The following is a 13,233-nucleotide window of genomic DNA, read 5'->3' as shown; positions in this document are numbered from 1 at the left end:
TCAGCGAACAAGTGTCAGCACAATACCAGTCGCATGTATCTGTTCTCCTCATTCTTCTCTGACTGGGACCGCTTTATGTGTTGCTAAATTAATGGACAGTGTTATTTATTAATAGAAATTCATTCATGTTTTAACAAGATTTACGCATTTTTTTAACATGAATAATTCAGATGGAAACTCTTAAACGTGTCTCTCGGTGGAGAACATAGAGGTGTGATGAATCTGGAGATTACTGTAGTAAATCAGGACTTCATTTGTAAAAGTCATTGGGAAGTGCCTTTCTCTCTGATTTAACAACCTGATCCGATCCGGCTGTGTCGCCAGCTTTCCTTAATGTGGCTATTTTTTGTCTAACACGGGGCTCCGGCTGCCTGCGTCTGTCTCCGATGATATACTCATGCCTACGCCACGTAACTCTCCTAGTGGGGGAAAAATTCAAGAAGGTGTATTGGACTTACTTAAACGCCTTGCTGTGTTCTGATGGACGATGGAGAAACTATACATACCGGGTGCATGATCATTTTCTTGGCCGATACTACTTACTGCCGATACTTTTGCCAATTTTTTAAAGTCCCAACAGGCCGATATTTGCATATTCTTTTTTCTGTCCACAGATAAATGACACACACACAAAAGTCACTTTTTTTCTAGACCAATTACACTAAACTACAAAATACATTGCATCTTTTAAAGCAAATAAAGAACAAATAAACAATACAAAACGCAAAATATCGGCCATATCGGCCGTCCGATCCATCGGTGCAGCCCTACTAACTACTGTAATTTTTGCATCAATGTTACCTTTTTACCTTCATACTATCGTGATATTGGTTGCGTTCAAGTACCACCTGTATAGTCAATGAGCGCTGGTGAGGCAGTGACCATGTAGATGGAGAAGCTCTAGCTTGTGGCTTCTCAGGAGGAAATGAGGGCTTAGTTACTTGTGTGTAGGCAATATAATGACCGTGCGACACTCACATAGATTTAAGAGGCACCGTGAGCCTGATGTGATTTTGTCATTTAATAGAAACTATTCTTTGATCGGTTCATTTTCAGAGCACTTTAAGCATTGAAAGTGAAGGGGAAGTTGGTTTTATTGCACATCCTGGTGGACAGCAGTTAGTCTCTCTTTGCTGAAGCATGTTCTAACCCAGGGGTGGCCAACCAGTCAGAGGCTAAGAGCCACATTGTTTTACTTTGTTGCCACATCCTACAAATATGTAAGGTTATAACGCTCAACCTGAACAGCTGGTCACGTGACTGAGCTTCAGTATAGCAGTTAAAGCACATCCCTGTGTGTCACAAGGTTGATGGTTCACATCCAACATATGTCTCTTGTGCATGTATTTTTTAAATTCATACTTTTTACCGTGATCCTCCTTGAAATATCAAGCGACGTAGATAGAAATGTGTGCACAATTTATTTGACTTATATATTTTTTTACGTGGCTCATGCCACCACTGACATGACGCCCCGGTCTTTGGGTGTGAGCGACGCTGGAGACTGGACCGTCTCATCTTCACTTCACTGAATTACACAACAATGACTAACAGGTGAAACACATGCCATACGTTTAGTTTAGGGAATGACAACGTTTGGTGAAGAGCCGCATGAAACTGGGAAAAGAGCCGCATGTGGCTCGGGAGCCACGGGTTGGCCAGGCCTGTTCTAACCAGTTTCTAGTCAACACTGAGTTATGTTGACATAATGAAACTTCCTAAACCCTTTTTTCAAAGCTCATTTATTATATTGTTTCATCTCAGCCCATGACTGTGGTTAGCTTGATAGTGCGTTGATGACGTCAACAGTGCGGTAAGCTATTGGTCAAGTACAGTCGGACTGGTGTCTTGTGCGTGGTAGAAGCCTCCGCCTCACGTCTGGTGAACAACAGGGAAGCTCAGTGAGAATAAATAACATCTGATGGTGATCCAGATAGCCACTCTCATTTACTATCAGCTTTGATGATGGAGGAGTCCAACGTCAGATCTAGTGAAGTGGGATAAGCCGTCCCCTGAGTGGGTTTTAGAAGTTTTATCTTCATGAGAGAGCACAGCGGCACGTCTCCACCCGCCCTGCGGGCGCTGTCGTGACCTCCACTGGGGCTTGTTGGAAAGACTTGTCACTTCTTCATCTTCTCATCAAACTTCTGTTGCGTGATAAATCCAGGTCATTTCTCGGACCGTCGTATGTTTCCGAAACAGATATTGGCAGTTCAATTCTCAGCGTGATTCACGGTCAGAGCATCTGATAAGGTGCTGAGGGGAAACAGCCGCACCCACTCCACCCATCACTTTAGCTTTAGAAGAAGCCACTCGGTCCTCTCATGCTTTATCTTCACTGTAAACAGCCACAATTGCAACACCTTCCTGTAGTTACCAGGTTTACACACATAAACAGGAGCGGTGGCTCAGGCGCCGTCCATGTTGTAAGTTGAGTGCCTGTGCCTGTAGTACGTTCCTTCATTACATTGCGACTGCATATGCTGAAAGACTAAGTGCATCTTCACCGTGTGCCAAAGTCAGAACACACCAACACAAACACGCCTGCGGTGTCTTCCTGGCTTGGTTTTCCACAGGAAGTGCAGGAAGACAATATACTCTGCTGCGCTGTTTATTTTTGTTTTCAAATCCGTTGACACAAAGAGGCCAAAGAAGTCTGATCAGGTTGGAAAAAAGTCTCTGCAGTTAAACAACTGTCCTTTCTGAATTGGTAGTTAAATCTGCCATTGATGCTCTCGATAAGTAGATCATTTGGCAGTGGCGTTCTGTCCCTCACACACTCTCACACACACTCTGCCAGGCTTAGTGTCAATTCCAGCGCTGGAGTGATATGAATATTTCAACTTTGACTATTGCACCTGTCACACAAAATCTCATTCCTTGTTTCTGCGGAGCATCTGGGCTGGCTGAGTTATTTTAGAATTTCATAAGGAAGGTATGATCTGAAGAGGCCACTGAGATATTAGAATGTGGTGACATAGCTTCAGTTCCGGCATTGGCAGCACATTTGTGACATACAATGAAGATACTGCTGTTTTTCTTACTCCGTTTTTTCGGAATGACCTGTGTCTCATTATTTCCTCAGTCCTCAACTGGCCTGTCATGCTTTGCGAGGTCCAACCTCCCATCAGCGAACCCTCTGCCCTCATCTTCTTCACCATAGCCTGCTTGTGTTGGATTTCTCTGCTGTGTCATTGTGAGAATTCATCCGTTATTCACACATAAATATGTTCAAACAGTACATTTTGATATTATTTACTATTTGGTTGGTACATTTACTTTTGAAGGACTTAACTCTCATATTAGCTATTCTGCTTTTGGACATGCTTTTATTTGTTCCTACTGAATATAGTTATGGTGGACTTGAATTGCGCACCTCAGTTTTATGACAATAAAAATCCGGGTCTTGAGCTCAAATTGAATGACATTAAGTGGCTACTCAGATTTAAATTTCACCCTGCATTTCCTTCTGTGTTTCTTGGTATTTCCAGTCAGATATTTCCCCACCAACCAATGCCGCCTCCTCCATCTTAACCCATTTTGGGCGTCCTCACTGGTCACATCCAATTTTCTTCATGACCTTCTCCATCACATCTGTCATACTGCATGCTTCTCTTTCTCTTTCTCTTCTTACTTTGCCCAGTACGTCATTCTTCTTTTCTCTACAGCTCATATCTCTAACTCTCCTCCTCCTCCTTCAGATCATCTAAACCAGGGATTCTTAACCACAGGGACGGGGACCATGGTTGGGCTGCAAGCGCCCCCTAGTGGGCCACTAAAAGTTTTTTTGTTTTATACCTCTGGTCCATGAGACGCTCAGTTTCAATGCATTAGCCACATATGGTGGCAGCAGAGTGTCACTGAATTGACTTGACAGCAGCAAATCTTGAAAAGAAAAAAATGATGAAGAAATGATGGCGTCCCCCAACATTAAAAACTGTCCATGAAAGCAACTGTTGAAGCTGTTATATTTATTTCATTCAGAATTCTATTCAGTTTTTAACATTTTGAATCAAGTGTATTTTTTTTCTTTCTTTTTCTCTAGTAAATTTGATGAATATGACTTGCACCTGATTCTACTGCTGGATGGACTTTTCTATGACAAATAAATATCTTTGCATTGATGACATGGTTTCTTGCCGTGTCACAAGGGTTTTTTTTACATTTAAGTTTATTAAATATGGTTATTGATCCCAAAAAGTAATGAACTCTGGGAGAAAAAAAGGTTAAGAACCCCTGATCTAAACTACAGATCACTGCGTCATCATCAAACATAATAGTCCAAGGAGACTCTGGCCTAACTTCATCAGTCAGTTAGTCCATAACAATGGTCAACAAGAATGGGCTGAGAGCTGATCCCTCGTATACTCGAACTCTCACCTTCAGGCCTCCTGTCACGCCTCACCATGCCTCACTGTCCTCATACATGGCTTGCACAACCCTCAGTGACTTCTCAGATGACTCTGACTTCTTCACACAGAAACACACTTCCTCTCTTGGAGGAATGCCACACTGCTGGAGGTTGAGTCATATTTGCGTGTATTCCTTTGTAACTGGCGAAGGTCTCTAAATGGTGCGAAAGCGGACGGTCGCCAGCGCCATGACCCCTTTCCATACACGATGCAGCCAGTGGCCAGGACCTCGGTTTACATCACAGTGGCACGTGCATGTAATACTTGCTGTGTTTCTGCACATATGTGAAAGCTCCTCAGCATGAGTTTTGCAGCATTGGGTGGATTCAGGATTGTAACACTAACCCTACATGAGCGAGGCTTTAGAGGCTTTACTTAACAAATACCATGGCCTCATCCTATCATCTGCACCCACTTATCCGGTGCAGAGGCACTGGGATAACACACATCCCCCATCGCTGGTCAACTCAGGCCAGTGAGTCCTCCCACTGATGAACCTCAGGAGAAAAGTCATCACTTTGTTTTGTCCCCTGATCTCCTTATAGACGGTAAGACTCGGCATGCGCCAGGTCTCTGGCTGATAACATGACTCACCTGGGAATTTCCAGGTATATTTTAATAGCACTATCACCATTACCATCTATGGTTTCTGTGGTTACTGCTAAAATGTTTAGGCTCCTGAAGAGTCTCTGTCAATGATGGGAAGTTCTCAGAGAATACTGGAGGGAATGTTGATGTCTAAAAGCAGCACTAATGGCTCCAGTGTAAAGAAGAAACCACAGCTGACATAACCTTCAACTACTAGTCTGCAAAGAAATTTAAAACCATCGATGTTATCCACCTAGCTAGAGTGTGCCTACCCCAAACTATGTACTATATCTGGTGGAGAAAAGCACAAGTTTATTCATTGTGTTCAACCTAAGTTTCCTTTTAAACAGTGATTCCTAACCATAGGTGGCAAGTTTTATTGCTTAGTGCTGTGAGGGCTGCGAGATGCTCACATGACCCAGGTATGGTGACAGTAGTGTGTCTCTGAATTGACTTTCTAGCTGCAAGTCTTGGATAGTTACCAACTATGGAGAAGTTCTTGAAAATAAACAACGATAAAGAAAGTGATGGCGCCTCTAACAGTATTATTAATTGAACATTTGTGGTGATACTTTCATTTTCACTTTACTTATATCATGTTTGGTGTTTAAATAAAATGTATTATTTTATTTTTAAACATGGTTTTATTATATTTATTTATTAAATTTTCTCAATAGTTTTCATCATGTATTTTTTTCTTTAAAAAATTGAAGAATATAACTTACACCTGGTTCTGCTGCTGGTTTTCTATGACAAATAACTATCTTTGTGACTACCACACAGTTTCGTGTCATTTCACAAGGTTTTGGTTTGTTTACGTGTAAGTAGATTAAACATGGTTGTGAATGTTGGAATGTTCCGGGAAATGTGGGCCCCTGAGATCAAAAAGGTTAAGAACCCCCATTTCTGGTGCCTCCCCCCTCCCCCTCTACCTTCCTCGGTGTCCTGCCCAGCCCCTCTCACCTGTACATGCAGACGAAGACCTTGCTAAGTGAGACGCTGGTAATGACCAGCGGCTCCATTCTGACCTCATTACTCCTCCCACTGCGCCCATCTCCCCTGCCATCTATCACCATGGAATATTTAAAGCCAATCATAGTGTAGCCTGAAGAATGGATTTGAGAGCCGCCACAGTGGGAGATTAACCCTCGCCCACCCATTTCAGAGTCAGCAGTGTGATGAATGAGATCCCGCTGGCCTCAGTCTCCTGCCGCACAGCCATTCACAACAAGGCGCTCGCTGCATTCATTTCAGTCAGAGACTCTCCTGGAAGTTTGACTGTCAATTGTCGGTGAGGGAGCTTGGATTGATCGCCCGGTTTCCCCTCTATCGGACAATACCAGAGCGAGTCAGGCGGCCTTTTGAACCCGACGGATCTTGTTGTCTTCTCTCATTTTCCACGGCATTATCAAGAATACATTTTAAACTTCAGATCGATTGATAACACATTTATTACACGAGATGGAGCATTGTTTTCATACACTTCTTATCCTCAGATTTACAGTGTAATGTTTTCAGGAGGTCTGTGATTTAGAGTTTACACTGTAAAAAAATTTTGAGATAACTTGGCAGTAATATATTTGAATTGTGTCAACGACGTATTCTTTCTTTTTCTCAAGTGACATTTCATTGTTGTACCAGTTACATGTCTGCAGTTCTGTGAATTGCTATCGCTCTTAATTCTTGCCAATATTACGATATTTATTATATATTATATATATTATATAGCATGATTCATATAACTAGCTAAAGCGAATTTACTGCATAATATATTTGTTACCTGAATTCAAATAACTAAAATTAAAATTCCAAATCAGCATTTCCACCCTTTTATTTTGCTGTGCAAAAAACGGTGAACATTTAAATACAAAAACATCAGTTTACTGTTATGGGTAAGTGTCCACTTTAATAGAAAAGGATTTGAAAGGAAATGAAGTGCTGACATGACACATCTGCTTAGTTGTTAACCACTACAGGTATATAGGCGTCAGGCGTATATAGAATAAAGATTAAAAAATAAAAGAAAATGGTGAGGCAACAGGCAAGACGGTGGAACCAATAACAGTGGAGCAGTTGAGAAGAACAGATACGACTTGCCAACTCCATGGCTTTAAAGAAGGAGTTTCATCTGCAGCGACCGCACACGCAGTGTAGAATCAGAACCAATTTCTATGAAGACATGTTGCGATGTTTCAAACTTGAGAGCCTCTGGATATGAGATATCGATATATTAATGATAATTCTGCGCATATACAATTGCATATTTGGCTATATTTCAGACACATATTATTCGTCTGACATGTATTTTACTGTTAAAAGGTTGGAATTTTAATTTCCTACTAACTCTGTTGAAAAGACCTTTTTTACAGTGTAGTTTTATGAATAGCTCCTATATCTGTAGCACGGCTGTTCATTTCTGGAGATCAAAATGAATCACAGGTTCTGGATGTCGCAGGCTGAAGTGGCTGCAGAGGCTTGTGACAGTGGTGTTGGTGTTTCCACCCTGGAATCTTCCCGGCGTCCGTCCTTCTCAGACTTCTCCCAGCTTAATGCCATCATTAAAGAGCGGCTGCACACTGACTCATTGCGTTTACGTATAAGCCTCTTTCTGTCATCTTTACATGACCAGTGAGCCGAGCACCCGAGCATCCATCATGGGTCAGTCTGCACCTCTGCACACAAGCGCTCTGCCTCTCACTGCCGCTGCAAAGCTTCTTAGTGACTCAAGAGCGATTGACACAATGAATCTCTTCTTCTCTTGTCCTTGCTTTCACCTCTTGCTTCTGTCTTTCCCTCCCATTTTCAAGCCCTGCGATCTGTCTCCTTCCACGGCCACTGCCATTGTGACGTTTCCATTTCTTTAATTAGAGATAAGTTATCAGCACGCTTCCTCTCTTCTCCGCCGCTCAGCTGCCTCTACTGTCTCCACGGCGACAGAGATTGACACCTACTCTGTGCTTGGATCTGTTTACATGCTTGTTAAAACGTATTTCAGTGTGTACATATTTAGACTCGTGTCAGGCTTAGATCATCACTTGTATCCGTGGTCAAGGTGTGTAGCAGGAGTCAGGTGAAACACTTTGGACTTTTATTTATTTTATTTATTATCTTTACTTTTGTTATCTTCAATAATGCATTTTTGTTTGGTGCTCCGCAGGTGAGAAACCATGAAGCCGAGGTGTAATGCAGACGCCTCTTCTCTCACCAGGAGAATCATCAGCTTAGTGTCAACTTAAATTTTCTTTCAGGTTTTCTATGATACATGTGTGCTGATGGCGACAGGCATTTTGACTTTGGATGGTGCCATTCAAGTCACAGATTTCAATTGGGAAAATGAGTTTTTGATCGGATCACCAGTGGATTCAAAGCACAGTTTTCTGTGTCGCAACTTTCTGTTTCCGTGTTGATGTTGGACCCTCAAGCTACAGAAGAAACAGTGCTGCTGCTTTGGGACAGAAGCATGAGTCCGGCTGGTGTTTTTCTTGTGTTTTGTGTCTGGACACAGGGTTTTGTCAGCTGATGTTATTTATTTATTTACTTACTGACTTCTAGAGTGTGGAATTCTGACAAATTCAGTATTTTGATTTTGAAAAAAATACCCTTTAATGGACCATACATGTGTCATTGGAGCTGGGGAAAAGACAGTGAGAGTCACGCAGCTGAGGTTAGGTGCTTTTCACTCGCACTAAATATTTGACAAAAATACCTCCAGATACTAAATTTAACTTCAAGTTCATGTTCACTGAGACGTTTCATTCTTAATATAAAGCGTGTGTGTGTGTTTTGTGTAATTGTTTCGCCATTTATAGTGATAGCTAAACATGCTGACTCAAGCCATCTTGAACTCACAGGAAACATTTTCTGTCCAAAAAAACGGAACCCTCTTCAGCCAGTTATTAAAGTGATTTTCAGTTGTCGCTCGACTACGACTCCATGATCGGAGATCAAAATGTTTCAATGCAGAATAATCATTTCCACTGATGAGTCTGAGTCGTACTCCTGCTGCACGTGTCTCGGGCCAAAGTGAGGGAGTGAAATGTTGTGAAAAAGGATTAAGCAGGAACAGACTGAAAAGCTGACGGGAAAGGTGAAAAGGTCAAAGACGCGTGTGTGTATTTATATGTGGGTAGGTGTTGTTGTTGTTGTTCAGTGTGAAGAACATCATGACCCAGTTGGCCTCTGACCTGAAGTGGAGCAGTCATGAAGAATAGATGATATTTTGGCTTCTTTTCAGGCCCCTATTCAAATGCTTTACGTTCTCAGCTCTCTACTGCCGCTCTCTGGTCGTAGAGGGCACTGCATTAGCGAGCCTGCTGCAGGACGACTGTGTGGATTATGAGCTGCATTAAACATGCGAATGAATTGTGTAATAATGTAGTCAACTTCGCCTCATCTGTATTGTCTGCTCCCTTGCAGCCGTCCTCACTCAGATCCAGTTGCCTGAGAAAAACATGAACGTGATCAAGGGTCGGCTGGTGGTTCTCAAAGCCTCATACACACCTGCGCCTGGCAGCGAGCTGAGCACCAACACCATCATCTGGAACTTCGTCTCCAACAACTCTCAACTGGTAGGCAGGGTGACACGTCCCTCTCCTCTGTCTGATTTTATTTTCCCTCCACACCCGGAACAAGAGATTTCTGCTCTGTGTGTGTGTGTTGGGGCCGTGCAGAGCTGAGTGAACCTGAAGTTTCTGTCATACATTGAAACATTGAAAGCAAGTTCCAGTTTAAAATAGTGATCTGGCTGAAAATTTTCAGACATATAGTGGTATAGGTACCTCGGTTCTCGACCACAATCCGTTCCAGACGGCCGTTCGAGAAGCGATTTGTTCGAAATCTAAATCAGTTTTTCCCATTACAATGGATGGAAAAAGAAATAATGCGTTCCAAGCCTTAAAATAGTCTTTTGTAGGAGTGAATGTTGAGTGTCTGCTGCAGGTGCGCTGTTCCTCTATGTGTGTGGCCGCTGCATGTGGGAGGGGTTGCCGAGTGAGTGACGTCTCTCCAGAAGTGAAGAGGTGCCCGGTGCATGTCCAGCTCTGAATGTGCGCTTCTGTACGGTTTGGCTGTGACAAAGTCATAAACCAAGTCACACTCTGTCCCAGACTCGCCTCATCCCTGTCCCAGCTCCAGCCCACAACAGGACATCAAACCCTGGAGTGAGCGCTCCAGCCTCGGAGGTGTGGAGAGCGAGCACCTCCCCTGTGACACTCTACCACGGTCCAGTGTGGAGACAGGAAAGGTTTTACACCTCAATATGAAAAAACACGTCTGCATACAGAGGCTGAGTTATACACAATAACAAAGCGCGTCGTGGGTCAGCTGATCGGTCTGCACACGTTATGTTTCGGGACCGTTCGAGCTCTGGATTTTTGTTCGAAATCCGGAGCAAAAAACAATCAATGAAATGTTTGTTCAAACTCGAAACATTTGAAAACCGAGGCACCACTGTATATGGAAACATAAATAAACTACAATAAAATAATGGAAAAGAGAAGTGATAAAATTGAAACAGTTATTTAAAGTAAATAAATAAATAAATCATGATGTATTTTGCCATATTGCCCGCCCCTTTCTTGACACTTTTTAAACAAATACATTTTCTGAAATTAGTTTTTGCAAATATCATGGCAAAATAACAACTGAGTGTTAGTAGCTACAGTTCCCACAAAATGAATAGGGATTTTCTATAGGACTTTAAGCACCAGTGCCTCTGGATTTTTTCAATGAACCAAGGGCGCAGCGACTAGAAACAGGTTGAAAAACACTGCCTTAGAATTGGCCCACTGAAATAACCAGCGAGTGAGCATCCGATTCGTGTTCCTCATTTGACTGTTTGCAAGACATGGTTTACTTAGATGAGGTAAGAACCTTCCATATGAAGGCTGCCAGGATGCACATACTCAGTGACGGAGAGGTGAATTCACTGGCAGCTGCGACAGCAATATCTGGGATTAGAGTTATGAAGGATGCCTATCTGTTCTTCTACTGTTAATCTGACAAAGCCCTTCCTTGGTAAATTAATCCAAGACCAAAAAAAGGCTTTACTCTCCATTTGAAATGACTCTACACTCCTTATTTTATCGTTGCTCGCAAGTGCACAAAATATAAAATGATATTCAGACTGCAGATTCTCGCTGCTGCATTTGACTCAAGGTATCAGACCGAAGCCCACCGGGCCACGCGGTTTCATCCTGTGCCGCTTTTGGACACGTTATCAGAGGACCTGGCTGACTTGCCGCACATCTATCTGCCAGATTATCAGGCCGTGCAGATGGGCGACCCAAAAGAGGATCACAACAACAACAACAAAAAAATAGAAGAGACAGAAAAAAAGAATCTCAGGCTGAAAAAAAAGGACATGGAATCGGGTTTACATCAGCCGAGAAAAACAACAAGGCGCTCACGTTTTTCTGAAGCGTCATGGCTGACAGAAATGAATCTGGATGATCTATCACTATTGAAGCGCCAGTTATTCTATTCTAAACAGCGGCATCGGAATAGCAGCCTGCCAGACTGGTAACCATGAGTTTTTTTTTTATTCCCTCGTGCAGATCCTCTCTTACACCAAAGGCTCCATGAGTGTGGGCAGCTCCCAGTTTAAAGGGCGAGTGGGCTTCAGTGCCAGCATGCCCTCCACAGACATCTCACTCTACATCAACACCACCCAGGAGTCGGACTCGGGCCGCTACCTTTGCCAGGTTATCATCCCGGGTAACCCAGGATTCACAGAGGAGCTCAGTCTGGACGTGAAAGGTGAAGCGGATCTTTAGTTTGGGCCTTCTGTGAAAGCCAAAATCTTTCGTTGCTGACTGTGTGCTCTTCTCTGCTAGTTCCCCCTGCTCCACCCGAGTGCTCCCTCTCTGGGAAACCAGTGCTGAAGGGGAACGTGACGCTAAGCTGCAAATCCAGCTCAGGGAAGCCTGTTCCTGTGTACAAGTGGAGGAGAACCAGTCCAACGTCAGAGGTCTTCTTCTCCCCCATGCTGAGTGAGTGAGCTCTCTTTCTGAGGCGGCCTTGTACTGACGTCAGCTAGTGTAGCCATGGCGACGAAGGTATTATGGGTGTCAGGGAAGTGATGGAATTACTGGTCAACATACAAATGAGGAGCTGTGGTTCCTGACTCAGCTCTGTCAAAGTGGGTCAAGAACTAGGGTGGACTCTAAATCCAAAACACCTGGAGCCAAAATAAAAGTGCTGACGGGCAGATGTTTGACATGTGAGGGCAGCAGGTTAAGTGCATGGAGATGTGACCCCGGGTCGGTTAGGGGTCAGGTGATCACTGAGGGGTTTGAACGTAGCTTATAAAATAGTGCTGTTTCACACACACAAGTGTTATAGTGGAGACCACCAATGGGACCAACACTGCGACCAAACCAGATACAGAAGCATGAAGTCATATCAACACACACACACACACACATTAGTTTGTCATTGCAAAATAAAAGTTTATTCGAATGAAGAACTCAATTTAACTGTCATGCTCTCATTTGAACAAGCCATTGGTTCTGTATTCAGTTTGGTCCTGGTCTTGGTCTTAGACCCCCTCATCGGTCTTGGTCTCCTCTTGCTCTGGAGTCCAGCCTTGGTCTTAGGCATGGTGTCTGTATGTTCTGGTCACCACTCTCTCTCAGTATTCCTATCTTTGTGGGGACCGCTCAGTGACATAATGCCCGAAACCAGGACCAACCGAGGCTTAACCAGTTATTTTGAGGTTTCAATCCTCTCAAAAGCAAAAGGTCCTCACCAGTAGGTGTGTGAGAGTTGGTTACATACAAGGTAGACAGGCACCCTGGTATAGGCTGCGGTTGAGGGACACTTGGTCCGCCCGAGGTCTTGACCCCAGTTCTTCCTGTCCTGTGATGCTCCAGATGATAAGACAGGAGCTCTGAAGCTGAGCAACCTCAGCAGCAACATGTCGGGGAAGTACGTGTGCACAGCCAGCAACGCCGCCGGCTCAGAGAGCTGCATGATCAACCTGGAGATCATCTCCGGTAGGTGAACTCCGTGAACTCTCGTGAATATGGTGACTGCCTCTCCAACTGTAGTGTGACCTGTCTGCAGCCACCAACGTCGGGGTGATCGTGGGCGCCACCGTGGGCTCCGTGGCTGGCTTCGTCTTTCTTCTCCTCATCTGCCTGGTCTTCTTCCTGAGGAGGCGGCGAGACGGCGAAGACGACATGGCCAATGAGATCAAGTGAGTCGCGGGGATGAGACGCTGAGAAAGAGGCTG

The 13,233-nt window shown here is 43.8% G+C and overlaps 1 protein-coding gene across 1 annotated transcript in view; it reads left to right on the top strand.

Moving 5' to 3' along the window:
- esama (endothelial cell adhesion molecule a) overlaps positions 1-13,233 on the top strand; it is a 57,630-nt gene that overhangs the window by 43,303 nt on the left and 1,094 nt on the right. The window contains exons 2-6 of the mRNA XM_053846190.1: positions 9,417-9,568; positions 11,555-11,756; positions 11,834-11,989; positions 12,872-12,994; positions 13,065-13,197. Of these exons, the coding sequence (XP_053702165.1) occupies positions 9,417-9,568; positions 11,555-11,756; positions 11,834-11,989; positions 12,872-12,994; positions 13,065-13,197 (766 nt within the window). The remainder of the gene's footprint in view (positions 1-9,416; positions 9,569-11,554; positions 11,757-11,833; positions 11,990-12,871; positions 12,995-13,064; positions 13,198-13,233) is intronic.

The sequence above is a fragment of the Synchiropus splendidus genome, chromosome 17 (genome assembly GCF_027744825.2).
Source record: "Synchiropus splendidus isolate RoL2022-P1 chromosome 17, RoL_Sspl_1.0, whole genome shotgun sequence".
Lineage (NCBI taxonomy): Eukaryota > Metazoa > Chordata > Actinopteri > Syngnathiformes > Callionymidae > Synchiropus > Synchiropus splendidus.
Note: the sequence above shows the minus strand (reverse complement) of the source record. Positions and strands in the feature narration are given on the sequence as shown.